Source organism: Camelus ferus, chromosome 26 (genome assembly GCF_009834535.1).
Source record: "Camelus ferus isolate YT-003-E chromosome 26, BCGSAC_Cfer_1.0, whole genome shotgun sequence".
NCBI lineage: Eukaryota > Metazoa > Chordata > Mammalia > Artiodactyla > Camelidae > Camelus > Camelus ferus.
The window spans coordinates 17941948-17964951 of NC_045721.1; the positions used below are offsets into that span (position 1 = coordinate 17941948).

At 39.8% G+C, this 23004-nt stretch overlaps 2 protein-coding genes across 8 annotated transcripts in view; one reads left to right on the plus strand and one right to left on the minus strand.

Moving 5' to 3' along the window:
* The window catches only part of PRIMPOL (primase and DNA directed polymerase), a 33880-nt gene extending 26522 nt beyond the window's left edge, over positions 1-7358 (minus strand). For 5 of the 7 annotated variants that reach the window (XM_032468419.1, XM_032468418.1, XM_032468417.1 and 2 more), the window contains exons 1-5: positions 7103-7358; positions 6091-6150; positions 3868-4004; positions 1919-2148; positions 154-251 (exon numbers count right to left, since the gene is read on the minus strand). In XM_032468419.1, coding sequence (XP_032324310.1) covers positions 154-251; positions 1919-2098 — 278 coding nt within the window. In that variant the 5' untranslated portion in view covers positions 2099-2148; positions 3868-4004; positions 6091-6150; positions 7103-7358. Of the gene's footprint in view, positions 1-153; positions 252-1918; positions 2149-3867; positions 4005-6090; positions 6151-7102 lie in introns of those variants that run through there. The other 2 variants (XM_032468416.1, XM_032468421.1) reach the window with 2 other exon arrangements.
* A 120-nt stretch (positions 7359-7478) lies between these two features.
* Positions 7479-22364, plus strand: CASP3 (caspase 3). The gene is made up of 7 exons (XM_032468412.1): positions 7479-7591; positions 16057-16124; positions 16759-16883; positions 18160-18288; positions 18630-18805; positions 19089-19209; positions 20401-22364. Exons 2-7 carry the CDS (start codon positions 16072-16074, stop codon positions 20622-20624), a joined length of 828 nt encoding a protein of 275 aa, XP_032324303.1. The 5' UTR covers positions 7479-7591; positions 16057-16071; the 3' UTR covers positions 20625-22364.
* Positions 22365-23004: the final 640 nt, after the last annotated feature.

Below are 23004 nucleotides of genomic sequence, written 5' to 3' on the forward strand. Positions count from 1 at the left end.
GGAAACTTCCAGATTTAATTCCAACAGTAAAGGAGTAACTAACTGTGTGACTGAGAATTACGAAAGCCAAGGCAGCCTGATTTAATTTCACAAGAATTTCCACAAGAATTATGTAACTTTAGTTTAATGTGTTGTCCTTTACAAACTACTTACCGGGATTTATAATAGAACCAAAGTTGAGCATAGGTTGTTACAAGGTAAATACGTTGACCATCGTCCACTTTCCATTCTAAAGCAAATACATGAACGTCCTTTATAAAATCAAAAATAATGTCCAAAAATTTAAATGCAAATTTAAAATCAACTGTGGCTATTAAATGTTCATATATATTCATTCAAATTTTCAAAAACTAGAATATGAACATCTATATTATTAAAAACAAGAAAATTAATCACTAGATCTATGCCAATCAAAATCTAGTTATTTGTATTTATTTATATTTAGTCACTCAGCTAATACCTGTTCAAGGAAGAAATAATTAGAACATCCGGACTTTAAAAAAAAAAAACCAGAAAAACTAGAACAGTTGAAAAATGATTTAACTTCTACTATACTTTTATTTGCTAGTTTATGAAATTGAACTTATCTTTTAAAACTACATAAACATTATTATAAATGATTTGACCTAAAATTAATAAATCCTCTCAAACATATAAAAACACACAGGAACCATTTTTTAAAATGTATTCGTATGTTAATCTTAGAAGTTTAAGGAAAGTTTTTTAATGCTTAACTTTAACGAGTAACTATAAATTGTTTTACCTATGAAAAACCAATTTTTTTAAGGTTAATTGCTGTGGCCCTTGATGTAACTCTGCTGCCATAGTTTCTTCTAATAAAGGAATACACAAGTTCTTTCATTTCCACTTAGCTAGAGGTAGCTGTTGAGCCTGCAACTTCTATTTTCATGAGAGAGATAAAAAGATTAAGTAACGCAACCCTATTAAAAATCTTCAGGATAAATTTTATAAATTGGTGATTGGTAAATTCAATAATCATATAGCTATACATATATTTTTTAAATTCAAGATCAAATGAATCTGTCAGTATTTTGATATCTGAATTAGCTTTACGCAAAATGAGCACAAAAGGTTTTTCTATTTCCTATTCTCATGAGATGTGAGTGAGCCTCCTTTACTAGGGAAAGTCCTCCTCCTGAAAAACTTTTAGCACTTTGAGTTTTTATACATCATCAATGATCAGAATCACAATATATTTATGCTAGATTTCATATATACATCTTTTCATTATATTTCTTTATATTCCCCACAGTGCCCAACAAACAAAAGATGTACAGCATACTCTTGCTTGTTTATTTTTGAGCACCATGTCCTTTACGAGGCTAGCACATAGCAAGCACTTCCTCCTACTTTCCTAATTTGTCAAAAATTATGATAAATCCACTCTACTGCCCCAAAACATAAAAGGAGACAGCAGAAAGAGAAAAACGTGTGTGCTTTTTTAAGTTCTATGGCTTATTAACTCTAAGCTACGATATTCAAGACATCTTTTTTTTTCCAAGACATTTCCATTTAAGTTCAAATCTCCATTCCCTAATTTCATCCTTAACGTCTCACACTCCACTCATTTCCTGGTATTTCTGTGGATGTTGTTTTAGTTTTACTCTTAAACTCATTCTATTATTTTTCAGTCCATGAATACAGTCACTTTTTCTCTAAGCACAGCTTCATTTCTGTCATTACAATTTTTTTAAAACTAACTGACACTAGATATGTCATTATTTTTCATAATTAATATAAATGGTTAATGAGTCATAGGGGTATTTTCCCTAAATGACATTAAGATTGGAATTAAATTCTTTTCGTAAAATATGTGGCCTGAAATGAAGACAAACAATAGATTATTTTGGAAATCTTAAGTTACAGTGCCCTAAAAACAAAGATAAGAAAATATTACCTCTTTACAGCTTTTAGCAAAATTAAAAGCTTGAGTTTGCCGATGAAATAGTTTCCAAATGGAGGGTGGTTCTTCTGGTTTGGACAGTCTTGGTCTGTACACCATGGACAACGGCTTCCTCTCATATTGGGATGCTCGTTCTTCAATTTGCTTCAGTCTTGCTTCCCACTTCCTCTTCATTGCTTCAGAAGTATGGGGAGACTAGGTCCTTTCCCATGTATAAATTACTACTAAAACAAAAAAACAGACATCAACTTCCTCATTCAAAATATATTTTGTTTCGTAGAACTAATTTCTGCTTATTTCCTTGTCTGCTTTACATCTTATGTTTTGCATAAAGTTTTAGTTAACGTGAAACAAGAACAGAGCTGGTTATCAGAAATCTTTAGATCCTGACTCTTCCATCTAATAGTGCTATGTTTTTTTTTTTAACTGTATTATTTAATTATCTTATTTTGGAAGTGAGGGGGGGAGGTAATTAGGTTTATTTATTTTTAGAAGAGATACTGGGGATTGAACCCAGGACCTCATGCATGCTAAGCATGCGCTCTACCACTTGAGCTATACCCTCCCTCTCTAATAGTGCTATGGTTTTGGACACAATAGTGAAGCTCCCTGAATCTTAATCAGCTGCAAAATGAGAATCAATATCAGCTTTATGTCGTTATCTTGAGGATAAATATGGTAAGATATGAAAATGTTTTGCAAATTATAATGCCTCACGTATATATGTATGTTTTTTGTATCACCATGGTTTTTATTACAATAATTTTATTGCATCAAGTGCCATCTGCCTTGCCCAGCTGGTGCTCCTACCTTGGCCATCATTCTTGTGCTATTATTGCTTTTCTCTTCTCCCAAAACAACAGTTAGCTGGGAGGATAACCCAATGTATGAATGGGAATTAAAATATTGGCTAGTTTTGGCTTGGGATATATGGTAATCATAAGCATGACTTAAAAAAGACTAAATCTTAACCTATGTCTGTTAATTTAATGACTGTATTTTTGTGACTAGTCAATGTGAAATGACTGTATTTTATTCTTTGTTTATTAATGACATGTGTTTGTTTACATACAATGCTTCCTTGTTAGCCATGCCAAAATAGGGGGGCCAGGCAATACCTTTCCAATTTGGGATTACGGTTTACTTACAAAGGAAACAGGATAGGTTTTTAGAAGGGGAAAAAGCTACCATTGTAGATTAAAAATGGGCATAAATTCTCCAGCATTCCTCCCATCAAGAGATGCCAGTTGGGGGAAGGATATAGCTCAAGTGCTAGAGCACATGCTCAGTACCCAAGAGGTCCCAGGTTCAATCCCCAGTACCTTCTCCAACTGGAAATCAATGAAGAAACCTAATTACCTCCCCCTCAGAAAAACAAACAATACAAGCAAAAAAGAGATGCCAGCTAAGCCCATTCCCATACTAACTCCGGTCTTGGCCACGTGACTTGCTTTGGCCAGTGTCACATCGACAGATGCGAAGCAAGCAGAGGATTAATAACTGCTTTTGCATTGGATTTGGCAATCCTGGAGTCCTGCCCAGAGATTCATGCTGTAACTCTGGACTTCTAGAGGACAAAAGGCCATCTGGAGAAGAACCAAGAACCCTGGCTAATAGCCAGCACCAACTGTCAGATACGTGAGTTGAGCCATTTTGGTTCATCCAGCCATCATTTGAATTAAATGCTTGATTAAGCCCGAGTGAGTTCAGGTGAGAGATCCAGTAAAGAACCGCCCAGCCAACGCACAGAACTCTTAAGAAAAAATTGGTTTTTTCAAGCCAGCAAGTTTTGGCCTGGCTTTTACACAGAAATAGATAACTGATAATTTCCCTTTTCACTAATACCATCTATGTCATAATTTACATATGTAGAAAACAGACACATTAGTTTAAGTGAAATAATAGCATATACTAAAGCATATGAAAGTAAAATTCCTATTTACCTTTGGCTATCAATGCCTTTCCAGTACTTGAGTTCATCAAGTTGATAAATATGCTCTTGAATTTTAGCAGAAAACTTTGCAACAACACCAACTCACCGGCAAATGATATATTCCCTGGAAGGAGAAATCGAATCACCCTAAAAGATTAAGAGAGGGTAGGAATGTCATGACATTGTTTAAAAAAAAGTGACTTCAACCATAACAGACCTAAAAAAGATTATTCTCTCAGAGTTGCACCTAATCCACACAAAATTTATAAATTATAAACCAAGAAACAAATAAAATTCTAAAGATCTCAACATTAATTCCATAACAGATATGCCTAGGAAAGGAATATATAATTTCCCTGTACTGAAGAGATGGAAAAATTTTTAATACAGCTGTGTTAATTTTTCAAAGTGATATGACTCCTTATTGCTAGAGTCTGATTTTTCAGTTTACTTTAATCCACTTCACATGCAAATAAAAATCCCCTCCATTTAGACAGCCTAATTGAGAAACTGAGTTTCTTCTATGAAACTAACTTTCAATAAAGTCCACTGATTACTTAAGAAAATGAACACAGAATGCAATCAGATGTGGACTATGGTTCTAGCACCTAACCAATAACTGACTAGAAATTACCACGTGGATGTTCACACTTAATCACACTGACATCAGGAAAATTATTTCTGGTTTTGTAAAAATACTGGCACGACCACAGGAGTGTATCATATATGAAAATCACAGTCACAATTAACAACCAGTTTAAGACTTACTGGACTGAAAAAAAAACCATGCACGTCAACAGAAAAAAAAGTTCAAAATATGTGATGCCCTCTTGTTCTGTGCACAGTTTGAAAATTTTAACAGCTGGGCAGGAGGGTTGAATGTCAAAAGCAAAGGAAATGAAGAACAGGAAGACTTCTGGATTTGAACTATCATATTCCTCATCCCTACCCTCTGGGACAGTATGTTACCATTTTAGAAATGCTTTTAATCCCTGGTGGGGATATAGTGCTTTTTTTCTTCACATGTATACAACTGTACATCAAAACCCCTTTCACACAAGGACCATAACTATTTTTGGTTAATAGTTTCCAAGTTTCAAAGAAAAATATTTGTTGTATTTTTAAATAGCAGGCTTAAGAGCTCTGTTATTTCGCAGCATTGCACCAGGATGTTTAATCAATTTTGGTACCAATTTTACAACTTAAGGTGGTAAGGCTGGAAATAAAGGCTGGCTTAGTCTTTTTGGAGTGGGAGAAGGGGCAGTGAGAATGAGAGTGAAGAGATGGCTCAGACAGCCAACCTAAGTAACTCTGGTTTTCCTAGGTTTAGGCCTAGACTTGCTCAGCCGTGACACTTGACGGCCTGGTCCCCAGGAGCTGCTGGACTAGGTAGCACGTGTTTCTTCATGATAACTGGCTTCTAGGGAGAGCTGAAGCCTGCCTTCTATGGTTCTCTCTGGCCCAGTTCTCCTAGCTTTTTTTTTTTTTTTTTTTTTTTTTTGTCTAATCACAAGTCAATTCCTATTCCCCAACTTCAACTTCCCACTCTGCCCTGAGAATAGATTCAACAGTATTGTGTGTTTTCTGGCATATATGTTCCAGTTCTAGTATTTAGTAAAGTTCTGGTATTTGGCAATGTTTTCTTAATATAATTCCCTTTATGGCCTCTTATAATACATTTATACTATTTCTCCGACTGCTAATGTATTCATAATAAAGTATGTTGATTAAACTTCATTTACAGTAATAACACAGTTTACTTCCCAGATGATTAACACCATACAAAATTAAATACACTAATTGACTTTTTTTTTTCTACTTCAGTCTCTTTGCCTATCTATGCTGAACAGAAGTACTCATTTAAATTTCCCAAAAAGCTCCTGTAAGGGATAAAACATCCAGTGACACAGTGTTTTCTCCAGTTCCACCTTTCTACCCTCCTTATAGGATCTCCCATCCAAACAGCCTAAATCTGCCAGATTAATCACCCTTAGGACCATTTTCATAACTTGTCCTGGGGACACCCACTAATGTTTCAGTGCATCACTTAATACACACTAAAGTTTACCTCAATAAGCCCAAACTAACAGGATATGGCCTTAAACCACCTCCCCATTTTATTTCTTATTGTTCAGCCTTCTCACCAAACAAATGATGATGACCATTCCCCACACCTGGCCCTCTCCACAAGCCCTCCTGGATTTATTTCTCTCACCTGGAATGCCCCACTCACCTTTCCCAAATTCTCCCCTTTCAAAGCTCAAATCAAGTTCTGCCACCTGTTGAAACACCTCTGTGAAAAGAAATTACCAGACTAAGTCAGAAGACATTGTCTCCAAGCCAATCGTTTTGCTGTAATCAAAGTTTCCCCAGACTAAGTAAATTAGTGCAATTTACACAAAAACAGAAAACTGCTGCTGCTTTAACTGAAGCATCATTTTGGTAAGAAAGTTTAGCAGAGGAAGAAGTTTGAGTGTCACTATGGGGTAACAGGACTGGTTTAAAGAAAAAAACTGGTACACTAGTACCTTCCTTATGAATAACTGCATGCCAACCACTGTTTGGGTTGGGAGTGGGACCTAGTCTTCAGTTTTTCTGCAGCAAAGAAAAGGACTGCCACATACTGCTCCTCTCTGTTTGGGAGAGGTAAAGGCCTAGATTTTATTCCTGGCATCTGAGTTTAACTCGTGTAATTTAACAAGAGCAAACTACTAACTTTCTTAAGCCCAGGTGAGAATCAGACTTCCTAGCTCCAGGGTTCGTTGACAGGAAAAGAAAATGTACTGCCAAAATTAAGAAGACAATGTAGGCACAGAGGTCACAACGTGTATTTGTGTACAAAATATCGCCCCTGATTTATACCCAAATGAACCAAAGCGCTGGAGGTGGGCGAGCTCTTCACTTGGGGCCCGTGACTTGTCAGAATGTCAGGAACCTCTTAAAACCTGGAGAATTTTCCAAGCCCAATGGTATCGGCATATTCTGCGAAAATGATTCAGGGTCTAAAAAGATTTCGTGAACCTACGTAGGCGGGGGCCCAGCAGGGCAGTTAAGGCTTCTGATTCAGGAGCAGGGAACTGGGGGCGACCTAACGGAAGGCCTCAGGGCACTGAGGGGAAGCAGAGAGTCCCGGGGGGCCGCGGCCGGCTCCCTCCTCCCTCCCTGACAGGGCGCCAGGCCCGCCCGCGCCTCCCTGCTCTCAGTCCCTGCGGCCCGGCGCGGCCCTCACGTCTCCCTCCGTTTACCTCCAGAAACGCGCGAGTCCTCAGCGGCGGGCGGGACCCGCCACCTGCCCACCGCGGCGCGACGGAGTCTTCAAACTGGGCGCCGGGGCGGGACCGGGCGGGAAGCGGGGAGCGCGCGGAGCCTGTGAGGGGGCGGTGTTCTGCGGCGGCGACTTAAAGGAGCGGCCTTCGGGAGGCCGGGAATGGCGGGCGCGGCGAGCCGGCGGGGGGAGGCCTCCGCGAAGTGGTGAAGCGGCTGTGTTCTCGGACTGGGCGGTGTTCCAGGTGGGGCGGGGCCGGGGGGGCTGTGTCCTCGGGCGGGCGGAGGCGGGGCGGGGCTAACCGGGGCCTGAGGGACGTGTCGGCGCAGAGCGGAGCGCGCGGAGCCGAGGGGCGGGGTCAGGGGCGGGGCCTGCATCGGAGCTCACCTCTAAGCGCTGCCGCCGCGGAAGCAGCGCTGGCAGGGAGCTGTGCAGAGCGTGCAGGTTGCTACGGCTTGGGTGCCGAACGGTGAGTGATGCCCTCGACTTTTCTCATCGCTGCGCCGTCGGCCCTGGACTAGTTCCCTACACCCTCCCGAGCCCAGCGCCAGTCCCAGGGACCTGAACGGGCTTGCAGCTGCTCGCGGAGACGAGCGAGACGGGCACGGTCCCAGAGGCAGATCCTTTGTTTTGCCACGAAGACGGGGGCGGGGACGGGCACTAAAGCCCGCTGGTCCAGAGACTCGGCCGGGAGGCAGGAGGCCGGGCGGGAGAGCGGGGACCCCGCTGGAGATGCGGAGCCTGGGGGACGAGGGGCCGGGCCGAGGATCGAGAAGCTGGGACAAGTGTGGCGGAAAACCGGCCCGGGGATGTGGAGGCCGGGCAGCGGGAGGCTGGGGAGGGGAGACCCGGCCGGAGACGCCGTGGCCGGACGGAGGATCCAGAAGCTGGGCCGGGAATGGGGGTGTCGGGAGACCCGGGTCGGGATGCTGAAGCCAGGTATCAGGAGGCTCGACCCAGGTCGCTGAGCCTCGGCGGGAAAGGCGAGGGAGGCCAGGCCGGGGTGCTGAGGCGGGTGGTAGGAGGTTGGACCCCGGAGCGGGAGGCAGCGGAGATCCAAGACTGAAATTTGAATCTGGAAGGAGGTGAGGGGGATGGGCGCAGAGAAACGGTGACCTGAGGGCTGGAGGCGGGCTGGTTCTGTTCTAGAGGCCTCGGGGCTGATCCTCCCATTACTGGGCAAGGGTTTGGTCTCTGCTGCCTTCTTTGTCTCGGGCCTAGATTTTCTCGGGTTGACTGTGTGACCCCGCTTTCCAAAGAGGTAATTTTAAATATTAAACTCCTGTTCATTTTCGGACCCGAAGGCCTCCATGAATCCTTCCAGCTCGTGCCTGTGACTGTGTATCCATGGCCAAAATCCCTTAGGAGCTGCTCTGAAATCCCCTCAGCACTCCGTTGACTCAGAGTGCCTTTGTCACTCTTGTCTTGTGTGGTTCTGCTCTCAAGCCATACTTCCCAAAGCAACTGCCTCTTTCCCGGTTCTCAACAACTGGCTTCCAAGCCAAGAAACTAGGAACCAACCTTCCCAGCTGCCTCTCCTGCCTTTTTCTTCAGTTAGCTGCCAAGCCTTCTGGACCTCCTAAATACCCTCTGGACCTGCCCACTTCTCTCCATCTCAGATTTAAGCCCCTCTAGGCTCTCACCTGGCTGCATGAGCCTCATTAGCCTCCTTACTTCCAGATCCTCCGCCCTTCTCCAGTCTATTCTTCACAGCCCAGGCTGAGGGATCTTTACAAAATTAAAATCCAGAAAACTGTTCCTTTGCCCATGGGATAAACTCTGTTTCTTAATATGGTTAACAAAGCCAAGCACAGGTTAGCTCGTTGGTCCCCTCCCCTGATTTATTTTTCATTACTGCACCGTTTCACTTTCTACACAGCCATGCTGCTCTCAATACCTGTTTTCCTGGAACACCAGCGTTCCCGCTCCCCATCAGCATACGTTTGCCTGAGGAACGCCTATTTATGTTTCTGTTTTCATTAAATGGTTCAAGGTTAAGTCTAACTATTATGTGTTCCTTTTGCATCTGCCAGGTCCTAAGAGGAAAATGTCATATCCTTTGCAGTTGCTTATTTTTACACTCTTTCCTACTAGCTCCTTACCACATTCCATGAGCCACTGTGCTTATTATCCTGTTTCTTGTTGTCCTTCCCCACATCCAGGGCCTGGCACAAGTGAATGCTCATTTACAGTATTATGCTTTTTAATAATTATGCTCTAGCTAGAAAAAAATTGACCTGTTTTAGAATTACTTAGTAAATTATAATTAAAAGATGTGGACTAGAAAGGAATGGTAGAGGTGAAATACGAAATTGCTACAACGATATATGCAGGCAGGATTGTGTTAGGAGATATTAAGCAATAAGCAAGGTGGTTAGAAAAGCCTGTATCAAAATGCACTCAGCCACTTTGAGTTGTAGTTACATGATCTCTAAGAATGAAATGTAAGGCTTAAATCATTCCTATCCCAACCTGATGTCTGAGCTTTGGTTTTGCTTTGCTCTTCTGCAGAAGAAGGCTTTTGAAAGTTAAAATGTGTTTTAATGAATGAACAGTTTTTTGGAGTGTAACAATGAAACCTGTTCACACTAAGGAAGAAATGAAACATTGTATCCAAGTACCTCAGATTTGCTTTTGCTTTCTTGGAAAAAAGTTTTGTCTCCTGTGATTTTGAGAGACTGATACCTAATAGAGGCAGTTATAGAATGCTTCTTTCCTGTTTTGCTTTCACACCCAATTTAACACAATCTCCTACTGCTTTACCCTCTTCTAATGCAGGAAAGCAGTCTTTAGGTTCATGAACGGCATTAAGTCAACTCTGGTGCCTAATATTAGATAGTTCTTGGTTCTGCCTGAAAGATGGAAAGCACTGGTGTTTGGGTCTTTAAAAAGATGTGGAATTCTTAGACTTAGATACTGTTGTGTATTCATTTAACAAATACAAATGTAATGGAGGGGAATAGGTACTCTGCTGTCAGAGAACCTGAGGCCACGTTCCCTAGTCCCTAGGGTGACACTTATATTTCATTCATAAATTGGGCATGAGTAATATACTTCGTAGGGTTATTGTGAGGATGAGATGAGGTAATGTCTGTGACAAGGCTTTGTAAATCTCTACGTAATGTTGTTGATTCTACACCTATTTAGGTATTCAGATTGTTTATAGGGTTTCTGCATTAGAGCATAAAGTTACCGGTTTTATACTGAGCCTTGTCTGGCATCTGTCGTGATGAGCCGCTTTTGAATACAGTGAGCTTCAGTGTAGGGGTAGGATCTTGGTCTCCTCCATTACTTCGTACTGTTGGTGTTCAGTCAGTTATCACCACACAAATGACAAATGAATAAATACTGCTAACTCTGGCTTTTCGCACCTTCTCTGGCAGGTGGCTGTCAAACTGAAGCTCCTTCTGCGGAGGAGTGGTTCTCAGTGGGAGGGAGGAGGCCTTCTGGGTTATCTATAATTTTTATGAAAGGTAGCCAAGATCCTTCATTCTACATTTATTTTATAACACAACATTTAGGTCTTTGAGGGCTTCCCCATTTCTTCTTTTGTCCGTCCAGAGATGCCATTTTAGGATGTCAGGTGAGGGGCAGCGGGCCCCTTGCACTTAGTAAGTACTGTGTTCTTCCTGGCTTGTGCACTGAGGAGTGGAGAGCCCTCCAGCCTGTCTTCCTGTACGTTACAGCGGAAATCTCTTATCCAAACTATTGTGAAAAGTATCTTCTTCCTGTTTTGCTTACTAAATGCTTACTCAATCTGCTTTGGAGACTTTGTCCTCAGTCATTGGTAATGAATATGATCCCCATTTTATCAAGTTCTTTGGCCCAACTACAGGCCATCATCCTTGTCCACATGTTCTGCAACCAGATATGGAAGGCTGACTATTACACCATTGTGCAGAAGGGACTTGAGCATCTGAAGATTTTTGTATTGGGGGGGTAGTTGTCCTAGAACCAGTCCTCCATGGATACTGAGGGAGGACTGAATAATCTCCCCAGAAGTCATGGTGAAAAGCCTTTACCTTTCCCTTACTTTTGTTTTTTTAATTGAATTACAGTCAGTTTACAGTGTGTCAATTTCTGATGTACAGCATAATGTTTCGGTCATACATGTTACACACATATATTCATTTTCATATTCCTTTTCATTATAGGTTGCTACAGGGTATTGAATCTAGTTCCCTGTGCCTGAAGAAACTTGTTGTTTATTTTATATATACTAGTTAATATTTGCAAATCTCGAACTCCCAATTTATCCCTTCCCATCCTCTTCCCCCCAGTAACCATAAGATTGTTTACTGCATCTGTGAGTCTGTTTGTTTTTAGATAGTTCATTACTGTCTTTTTTTTACCTTTCCTTTCGAGGCCAATAGAGACATAGAAAAAAGGTCTGAATGACTTATACTGAATGCTTAGTATGAAACCCACTATTTTACTTTAAGAAGTAAATTACCCAGTGGTGTCAAAAACACCATAACCATCATTCCTGTTTTCTTCATGAATTGGAGTAAGTGTACTTTATACTATTTCACAGTCTGTAGTCAGTTTCGGTCATGTTATTTATGCTCTCTGCCTCATCCTAGTGTTTCCAGGTTGTGGATTTTTGTTTTCCTTCTTTGAAATTATTGCTAGTGTTACCCCTCCTATGTAGTGCTAAGCCACGTTCAAGTGTGGGAGTCCACCCTCTCAAGACACACAGATCCTCGTTTGAGTCCTGGGTCTGCCACTTGACTTCTTTAAGCCTCAGTCAACTGACCTGTAAAATGGGAATCATATACTTCAAAGCATCGTTGGAAGGACTAACTAGAAATACATAAATTACAAAGACATAAATAAACGTACCTTTTAGCTCAGAGTCCAGCCCCTAGAAGCCAGCAGTTAAGAGGAACTGTTATTATGTAAAATTCAAATCACACTTTGCATTATGATTCTTTGGCTACCTGTTTTGGTAAATTTTTACTTATAACTTTTTTTTAAGATAGTCATATTCGTGGAAGTGATTCAAAAGTAAGTGGTGTTGGTTCCTATGTCTCATTTTGAGATTTAAAACCCATTTGGTAGGGCAGAGACCAGGCTTTAATCCCTTACCTCAGTTTCCTTGTAGGGCAGGCAGTAAGAACAGCCAGCCCACTGATGGGTGACAGGTTAGCTGAGTATGAATCTCTCAGACTGGTTATACTCACTTGATACCGCATTTTGAAATCTCTACCATAGGCACACATTCAAACTGCCTTTAATAACTCTTCCCCCCAAATGTTAATGCTTTATAACTTCATATAGAAATTTCAATTTCAGAAATTAATTTTATTCCTCTCCCTGATCCCTATAGATAATTTATCTGTTTTACTTCATTATTACAATATACAATAATCCCTTTAGTTGGCTAACCGCAATAAATAGGGAAATCATTGCAACTTTTCACTTCTTTAGGTATTTTTGTGTGGCAGTAAATTTCTACTGAGAAAATTTTTTACTTTTTGAAAATCTAACTGTTGTAGCTTCAGTGGCAACTGCTAAAGGGATCTAGAAATTTAGAGACCTGATTCTAAGACCCAGGTTCCAGATTGGCATCTAATATCAATTGGTCTACTTCAACCCAAACTTCTCTGGGACCCAGTATGTGTTCTGAATGTAGTATCATCAGCATCCTGAATTGATGGGAAGGATTACATAACATCAGTACAGTGAGAAACAATCAGTGTTAAGTCTATTGCTGAATCGCAGTATTTCTTTTAAGCCCCTATTCCTGTTTATGTTTTGTCAAATGAAGATGTTACAAGAACTAACTCCTGTCATCATATAGGGCATAATTTTTTCCCTCAGGGGATCATTATTTTATCTTTCCAAGATGAGGTCACCACACCCAGAATATTCAGCCAGGCATTAGCTAATGGAGATGAGGTAATGCTGAGTATAACCCTTAAGTAAATTCTGCAGGAACCAAAGCTCTGCTCCCAAGAATGTGGATTTGCTGCTTTTGTGTGGGAAAAGCAGATGGTGACGAGCAGAGAGCAGATGTGCACACGTCTGATGCAGTGAGGATTTTATCTGCTATTATATACATTTTCAATAGTATATGAAGGTCAGCTGATACTGTTGCAATATATATTATTCAGATACTAATAACAAAGGGAAGGAATTACATTATAGTATTTGTTCCTGAGAAATCCTTATCAATTAGAAACTGTTTTAAATCCTGTTCTAAAAGAATTCAGGTTTCTTTCAGCCATCAGCTACCTTACTGATACAGAATTGTCTATCTGGTGTCCAATACCAGAAATTATTAGTTACAATTACTTGTATTAAGGCTAACCTACCAGAAACTTTCTTAACTTTTAAGAATTATTTGTTGATTAAATGTACAAAAAGGAAATGACTACTTGAAAGTCACCTATTATTTAGATGAAATCTTAACCTTGGTATGAACCAAGATACAGTTGACCCTTGAACAGCAGAGGGGTTAGGGGACCCTCCCCATAGTCAAAAATCTGACCATATAATTTATAGTTGGCACTCCATAGCCCCGCTCCGTATCCATGGATTCAGCCAAGCTCAAATGGAGTTAGTGCTGTAGTAATTGCTATTTTAAAATATCCATGTATAAGTGGAGCTGCACAGTTCAAACTCAAATTGTTCAAGGATAACTGTCTTAAAACTCTGGAAAGCTGGCCACTATTTAAATCTAAACCTTCTATTAATGGTCATAAATGTAGAATCATTTTATCCTACAGCTTTATTGTTGGTGAAAAATAAAAGGTTGTTAGAAGTTAGTATTTCAGTCTAAGAACCATTGCATTGTTTGCAGAAGTATTCCGTAAGAGACCTTAGGGCCTTGATCGTTGGTGGGAACATACAGGCATTTAGGGGTTCTTGAACACATCCTGTGTACCCTACATTTGGCAAACTCATCCAAAGGGCCAATTTGAGGCAAAAACCCTGGGGTCAGGAAGAACACTAGCAGGAGCTCTGGGTTCACCCTCAGAAATTATTAAGTCTTCTTTCCTGCTGTGTTTTCACTCCATATTTTCCACAGGCTGGCCATAAAGTGTTCTTGAAACATTAATCGTACTATTACGTATCTGCCTAGGTTTCCAGAGTAGTTAGCTACCCTGTACTGGTCTCTCAATTAATCAAATTAACTACAGCTTTGTTTTCAAGTATGGATGGATTGTTATCTTGACATTCATTGGGGCAAGTTGGCCTCTCTCTATATTTGGTTCAAGAAAGTTTGAAATTCCATGTACGTAATACATGTTTATTGTATGTATCTCCATCACCCGGAAATAGCCGCTGTTAATAAACAGGTTAATATATTAAGATGCTATGTAATTACTTTTAGTCTTTTTCTTGTGTTTAATTGAGATTAAATCTTTTTTATACAATTTTATAGCCTATTTTTACTTAGCCTTGTAAGTATTCCCCATGTCACGGATAAGTTCTTTTAAAAAGCTTCATAGCTGTATTGGCCAATGTACGGAAACAATCATAACTCAACTATTTCTCCACCCAAATTCTCAGTATTTTGATGAGTAATGCGTATGCTTCCATTTCCTCCTCCCCCTGATCCCTACAGTTGTTTCCTTAGGCTGCATTCTTAGAAGTATAAGTTTATCAGAGCAAACTTTAAGGCTTTTATTGAGGGGGTCACAATGTTCTGCTGTCACAGTGTTCTCAAGAGATGATGCCGATTTCCGTCCCTTCCAGTGGTGTGTGGGAATGCCTGCCTCACACCTTTGCTAGCTTTCTGCATGATTAGTTTTTGTATTACTTGGTAAAATGCATGGGTGAGTACACAGGAAGGTATAGATGGGACATTTGGGGATTTTTGTCTCAAGCTTTATCTTCTAAATATAGAGAAAATGGGTGCCTCGTCTGCCTTGCATCACATTCACACATTGTGTCGAATAGTTTGCCCTCCTTTCATTACACTGGCTGAACCCTTGTTCTGATCTGAGACTAGTGCTTCTCCATATGTGAGCTAGATTCACAAACCCTCTCATCCCTTCAAGAGCTGTGCTCTTTTTCTGCTCTTGCCTTAGTAATTTCTCACTTAACGTGGATCATTCTCATCAGCCTGAAGACATGCCTTAGGTGGCCCATCTTTAAAACCAGACAAAACAAGAAATCTCCTGCCCCTTCCCCATACTATCCCATCTCCATTCCCTTTCACAGTAAACCTGTGTTTACTCACTTGTGTTGTCTTTACTCATTGTTGTTTTCCCATTCTCTCCTCAACCCAGCAAACGTAGATGTAAGCGGTTGTGTATAATGAAATGAATTTGCTGATAGAAGCAAGATGGGTTAATATCCTATAGGGTAATAAAATGTAATTTGGGAGGGTCATCTTTTCTATAGGTTGGAAATCAGTTACATCATTACAAGACAAAATGCATCTTCATTGCTGTAGCTGTTGACAAGAGTCACTCACGTGGGGTCTGTTTTCTATGGCTTAACTTCCTGCAAAGTCGTAAAATAGCCTAGTAAGGAGAAGGCCGGTCAGAAGAAGACACCCTATAAAATCAGATAATCCCCGAGCTTCCTCCAGCCAGCAGGAAAGGCAAGATCGCATAGGGTCTTAGGCACCAAGAGGAGCCTCATTTCTATGCTAATTGCAAGGAGAAACCACTGGAGTGTGTTAAGCAGAGGAAGGACAGCATGCTTTAAAAAGATCACTCTGGCTGCTGAGTGGAGAAGTGTCTGCAGGAGGTTGTAGTGGAAGCAGAGGCCAATGAGAAGCCCTCTGGAGCAGTACTCAGGTTTGACTCAGAAACTTTCAACAGTGGAGGTGAAGCTGGGGGAGAGAGATGGTCATGCTACAGTGACGAGGTCCATATGAAGTGTCAATTTAGAGAAATCATCATTGGAGTAATTAATATAACGCAGTGGTCTTATAAGGACTGATTTTGGTTAATACCTATTTTCTTTACATTCTAGTTAATAAAAGTATCCATGGAGAACACTGAAAACTCAGTGGATTCAAAATCCATTAAAACCTTGGAGACGTGAGTATTTAAATGGAATCTTAGACAGTCAGAGAAAGACGGGTGTGTGTAACACAGCAAGCTTTGAGGAAGCAGAAAGAATATGGGCTTTCAAGCCAGAGACGCCCAGATGACTTCCTATGAGAATAAGTTTATTGACCCTGGTCTAGATGACAGGTTTTTGAATAAGTGATCTTCAGACAAGTATTTTCAATTATTTACAACAGTAATTCTATGTAGCAATAAATTTGTTCATCTCATAGGGTTAAGGAATAATTTAGGAATTGTGATAAATACTGTATTTTGAGCCTTTTTTTAAAGTATAAAGTGTATGGTGAAATTTTAATAAAATTTAGAGGAAAACATAAAATATAGAGATTAAAAGTCTAATCTCTGAAGTCCAACAGATGCTTGCAGCCTTGGTCTGACACGGTATCTTGCATAACCGTCAGCACATTACTTAGCCTGGTGGTGGTCACTTATCTGTGAAATAGGTTTTTGTGAAATTTTAGTCAGGAAAAGCCTGTCACACACAGCATAGCCCACTACATTCAACAAATGTTAACTGTTCTTATGTGTCAGAGAGGTTGGATTAATGTGAACAGTAGCATTGGCCGTTTCTTTCTTTGTAAACTATTATTTGGTTTCCAAACAGAAATATCTTCCATGGAAGCAAATCAATGGACTCTGGACTATCCTTAGACAACAGTTATAAAATGGATTATCCTGAAATGGGTTTATGTTTAATAATTAATATTAAGAACTTTCATAAAAGTACTGGTATGTATCATAATATAATTTTTAATCCTTTTCACATATTGGTACCGTTTGCATTTGATATAATATAAAAATACAGAATTGATGTTATTAGTCAGTAAACTAATGACTCAGAATGGCCATGAGGTAGAGATAGAACAGGACCCTGTGGTTTCTAACATTCAATGTGGACTCTTAATCTTCTACAGATGGCTCACAGTTACCTTGTCACATAGCTGCATAGTGTCCTCAGCAGTTCCAATGCCAAAGCCTTGATGAGCTTATTTTAATTTTATAAAAAATAATATATGGTCATAAATAGAAGTTACAGATTAGCAAAATTGAAAAATTAAGGTCACTCATAATCACACACATAACTCCGAGATAATCAACAACCCTTTGGATATAGAAACATTTCCTCTTTTTTCCATTCATACATGTTAAATATACTCACTTCTGTGTGTCTTCCCATGCCCACCCTCCATGCTTGAGGGTTTTTCAATTTGAGTACATTGTCCTGTCAACCTGGACACGTGTGTGGAAGGCACTATGAGGAACGAGGGAAGCCTGGGAGCCCTGTACAGGCCTCACACTAACTCAGTGCTCCGTGTCCTCCATCTGCACAAATGAAGCCAGTCACGATAACCACCAGCCAGTCGTGGTTGGAAGGATGAAAGGAGATCACTCAGAACAGATGTCTGATGAATAGTATTAAGGTGGTGTAGTGGTTTGTGTGTGTGTGTGTTTTCCTGAAAAAATATTATGAAAGTACTAATGTATCCTAGAATTGCTGGGAACTTTAAATCAAAGAAATAATTCCTCTGAGTGTGTGAGGGGTGTGTGTGTGTGTGTGTGTGTGTGTGTGTGTGTGTGTGTGTGTAAAATCTTAAAAGTAGGATGCTATTGTTTTCTAGTCTTTTTTTTTTTTAACAAGGACCATTTTCCCATGGCAAAATTTTATCTACAGAATTTTAATGGCAACATAGTGTCCTATTAAATAAATGAGTTATGACTTATGTAACCAAACCCCTCTTGTTAGGCATTTAAGTTGTTTGTTTTTCACTATCGAAGCAGCTATGAAAGACATCTTTGTGACTGTATACAGCTTATATCATGAAGTGTCTTATATGCTAAGAAATGAAAGAGATTTTGTGTTACCATGATCAGAATAATTGAATTTTCTTAACATTTGAAAGGAAGAATTTATTGTGGATTGTGTGAATCATTGAATAGTTCATTTCAGAGCAGTTTATCTTTTTTTTCCTTAAATGCAATTAAAAGAAATGTTTTTCTGTTCAAGGAATGGCATGTCGGTCTGGTACAGATGTAGATGCAGCAAACCTCAGGGAAACCTTCACGAACTTGAAATACGAAGTCAGAAATAAAAATGATCTTACATGTGAAGAAATTTTGAAATTAATGTACAATGGTAAGAAATAATTCAAAGCATGGCCTTCATTGTCCAATTTATGTTATAGTCTATCTGTAATTATTTATACATATATATGTATATACCAAAAAAACACAAGAATTGTGGAACTATACATAATCCGACTCTCTATATTTTTAATAAGTAAAACGGGTTATTCGTACCAACCCCCTAGAATGGTTTGAGATCTGTTGCTCTGCCCCAAGCTGGGTTTACATGATTTCTTAGTTCTATTCTCAGATTTCTTCATGTTGTTCCCATACAGTATATATGAGACTGTTGAATAAAATTGCATTGATTTTTTGTTTGTTTGTTTTTCTTGTTTGTACATGTTTTTTCAGTTTCTAAAGAAGATCATAGCAAAAGGAGCAGTTTCATTTGTGTGCTTCTAAGCCATGGTGAAGAAGGAGTGATTTATGGAACAGATGGGGCTGTTGATCTGAAAAAATTAACAAGCTTCTTCAGAGGGGACAGTTGTAGAAGCCTAACCGGAAAACCCAAACTTTTCATTATTCAGGTAATACATGTAACTGAGCAGCTTGGTCACTGAGGATTCATTACGCAGTTGGGGATTATCCGGAGGAGTTATTTTTCTTCCCCAAAGCTGCTGAACTATTGTTCCTTTTTTTCTTTATTTAACCCACCACCTAGGTAGAATAAATTTTAATTTTAGACTTATAGCAAAAGGACTCTACATCATTAATACCAATTTTTACACAGCCCTTACATTTCTTAGAGATAACAGTTATGCATGAACACACATTTTTAAAAAAAATAAATGTTTATTTTCTAACCTCTAGGCCTGCCGAGGCACAGAGCTGGACTGTGGGATTGAGACAGACAGTGGCGTTGAGGACGAAATGGCCTGTCAGAAAATACCCGTTGAGGCCGACTTCTTGTATGCATACTCCACGGCACCTGGTAAGAAGCTTACAAGAGACAAATAACGAGTGTTATACATAGATTTTAAACAACGAAGAGGGTGTTCCAAAGGCTCTCAAGAGTTTGATATCCGTTTAAAAAAAAAAAGCCAACTTGCCTATATTTTAGGGTACCTTAACCACAGGCAAGTCTCAAAAGGTTGTCTTTAGCTAAGTTTGACTAGAAAATATGCATTTATAAGAAAATATACTTACACAGTGTCATTCATGAACTTACTACCACATGGATACTGTATTATAATATAGGCCAAGTCAGAGCTTTTCCCACTTCCTGGAATAGAACAGAGGTGTGTTTTCCAGGAATTCTTTGGAAGGTAGGAAATAAAAAGGATAACCATGAATAGCATATGAGCAAGTAGAGGTGGAATGAGGGAAAATAAAGTGAAAAATGGTTTATGAATAGGCTATTAACCTCTACTTTTTGGTAGTTGTGTTACATGTCATCATATAAGTATTTATTGATCATGAAATTGTTTACTTATTATACAACAAAGGGTGTCACAAAGTTTGGAAATGTAGGGCAAATGTATCTTTAAACAGTGTTACATTTTTAAATATTCTCAATATGATATTTTTTAACCTCCAGGCATCTTTCCAGATAAAGTATTTCCAAGTTAAAAGCTGTGGCTCCAGTAGTTAATCTCGGAAAAGTACAATCAACACACTATTTCCCCTCTGGACTTCTAAATATGCTATAATGTGTTTATTATACTCTAGTCAGATGTCCTGTAGACAGTTTAGGACACTCAAATGTGTGTGCATACTGAAACAATTTATTTCTTGGATAAGCCAATAATCTGATTGCAACACGATGCTACTTACAATGAGCCTTTTGATTTCTTTGCTTTTGCGTCCCCTGTGTGTTTACCTGTTCTCCCCTGTTGGAAGGGAAGCCCAGGAAGTAGAATTCTCAGTAATTCAATGGTCAACTTAGTCTACAACTCATTCTTCCTGGTCGAAAGCGGAGGTTATTATATATACAGCACATGTTTGTCTTTTTTGTTTCTGTTTTGCTTTCCCCTGGAATCAAAGGTGTCATTTATTTGTTTGTTTTTATGGCTGATAATGCTTGGATGTTTATGCTTGTTTTTTCCTTCATGATTATGGAATGATTTATTAAGTCGGCTAACATCAGATACCCATGATTTTTTGGTTATATTTTGCCTTGTAGGTTACTATTCCTGGAGAAATTCAAAGGATGGATCCTGGTTCATCCAGTCCCTTTGTGCAATGCTGAAGCAGTACGCTCACAAACTCGAGCTGATGCACATTCTTACTCGGGTTAACCGAAAGGTGGCAATAGAATTCGAGTCTTTTTCCATTGACTCTGCTTTTCATGCAAAGAAACAGATTCCATGTATTGTGTCCATGCTCACAAAAGAACTATATTTTTAATAACTAAAGAAATGGGTGCTTTTTTTTTTTTTTTTTTAATTTGTATGCCAAGTGAGCAAATGGTGTAACTGATACTCTATTTTCCTCTCTCATTGAAATCTCATCTGACCCTCCAGGGGATACTTTGAGATATGCCACATTGATAGCAATAGAACTATTATGGAGCTACCTCAAACAGAGTCAAGTAGTTGAAATTGAATTTAATTAGAAATAAATAAAAGTGGGTAGTGATATAAGCATTATGAGAGGAAATGATTGTAAATTAACAGCCTCATAATCAAGTTTTAGTGATGATGCGATGCTACAAATTTTCAGGGAATCGTGGAAGAAGTTAAACATTGCAGAAATGAATTGCCATGATATCGATATGTCCTCATTTCAGAGTATGTGTTCTGGTTTTTGTCAAACTATAGAAATAATGATGTGGAATATATATATAATCACACCATGGAACTTGGGGGTCTGTGGGCATGGTCAAAGGCTTGATCTTAGAATTAGTATTTGGAGATAAGAAAATGGTGTGTTGATTTTTTTGTTGTTGTTGTTGTTGTTTTTTATCTTTTTATGAAGGTACTGGGGATTGAACCCAGGACCTTGGGCAAGCTAAGCCTGTACTCTGCCACTGAGCTACATACACACCCACCCCTGAGAAGGATACTCTTTTATCTCTTACCTGAGTGTGTGGTTTTGTGATGTCTGTTCTGAGCATGTCTTTGTTGTTTTTAATGAAAAAAAAAGTTTAATATTGGAAAAGGAACTAAATGTTTTACTGAGGTAAAGTGGGAGCAAACTAAGGTGACTTTTAAGGTTAAATGCAACATTAACAGAGGCAGACAGAGTTAGAAGTAAAAGGTGCTAAAATGCAGCTCATCCACCAGCCGCTGGGCCTCGCATACCAGCAGCAAATCTGAGGGGTGCTTCTGTCAAAGCCTCCAACTTGAATCAACACTGAGAGCAGCGTGAATTGAAGAAATTCTTTGGGAACTTACTACAACTTACAGAATAAACACTGAGGCATGAAGAAGAAACAGCAAATCAATCAGCGGGACACCCCAAATTAGAAGATGGTTTGAACCTGAACAGGGCACAGCGCACGCAGCATGCGTGATGACGGCAGAGACATAGACTATGGCTTCAGGAGGCTAGTTTGTTTCCTCCTGCGTCCGGGGGTGCGTGAGGATGCCCCCAAGGCAAGAAGCTCCAAAAAGCAAAGTGAATCAAACTTCTGAAATGGAGATTTTCCAAAGATGGTGAGAGTCATGATATAAACCATAGCACTCTTTGTAGTAAAATCTTTGAGCATAAGTGAGAGCCTGTTGACGTTTACAATCAAAGGAGACACTGTTATGATCATATACTGTTCTCTGAAATGAAAGGACCATGGTACACGGGACTTTAGAATTCATTGCGCCTTCCCTCCTTTGGTGCCTGGGGAAACTGAAGGCCAGAGAGGAGATGCTGCTGGGACCAAGCCGGGAAGGCCAGGCTCTCAGCCGCCTCGCTCAGGGGGGATGTCAGCCGTCCCTGCGTCGCTGTATCCCACTGGTTTTCAATCTTGACTTTCCCCGCGAGCTTCCTTTTGCTCAAAGAAAGAAACACACATTTATAAATGACACCTATTTGTTTTGACTACATCTGTAACTTTTTGTAAATGAAGTGTGTGATTGTACCTTAAGATTTGTTCCTGTGTGACAATTTTGTAAAAAATTTATGTCAAAATAAATTTTAACTTAGAATTGCCGACATGTTCAAGTTTTTTGTTGTTTCTGATGTGCTATTAATTGAAGTTAAAATATTTTGAGCCAAGAGCTTGATTTGGAAGGGCCAAAGAGAATGTAACAGGACCCTTTAATCAAATATTTTGAGATGGTGACAAATTACCGAACAGGATCAGCAGCCTTCCTATTCTCCTTGGGGCCCTCTCAGAAGGCCCTGTTTGTAAAATTACCTTGACACCAAGAAGGACGCCAAGCTCGCCTAGACCGCAGTCCCTGTGACCGTACTTCTGTTTGTTTCCTTGCTTTGAGGAATGGAGAATAGCTGGGTATGAAGGCTACTGCTGAAATGAATCCTTTTCCACCCGCAGATTTTTCCCAGGGCTGATAGAGGACGGGCAAAGAACTGGGGGGCTATGGGCTAAACCACTGATGCTCCCTGAGGGTTACCTGGGAGATGGGGTTGTGACACGGGAAGATGTTCCCTGTTTACGTACTTAGAAAAGGAATATGAGAAAGTGCAAAGGGCAGTGGTTTTACATCTCTTCCAATGTTTCTATAGTGAACATACATTACTTTTAAAATCAGAAAACAAGATAAAATTCTCCTAATTGGGAATAGGGGATTATTCCTGTTTCCAAGGAGTAGGGGGCGGATGAATAACT

Bases quoted from the DNA above. Each gene is read 5' to 3' on its own strand.
- CASP3 (XM_032468412.1), top strand. From the start codon at position 16,072: ATGGAGAACACTGAAAACTCAGTGGATTCAAAATCCATTAAAACCTTG. The intron at 16,125-16,758 runs GTGAGTATTTAA...GTTTCCAAACAG, and splicing joins TCCATTAAAACCTTGGAGAC to AAATATCTTCCATGGAAGCA. The intron at 19,210-20,400 runs GTAAGAAGCTTA...TTTGCCTTGTAG, and splicing joins TGCATACTCCACGGCACCTG to GTTACTATTCCTGGAGAAAT.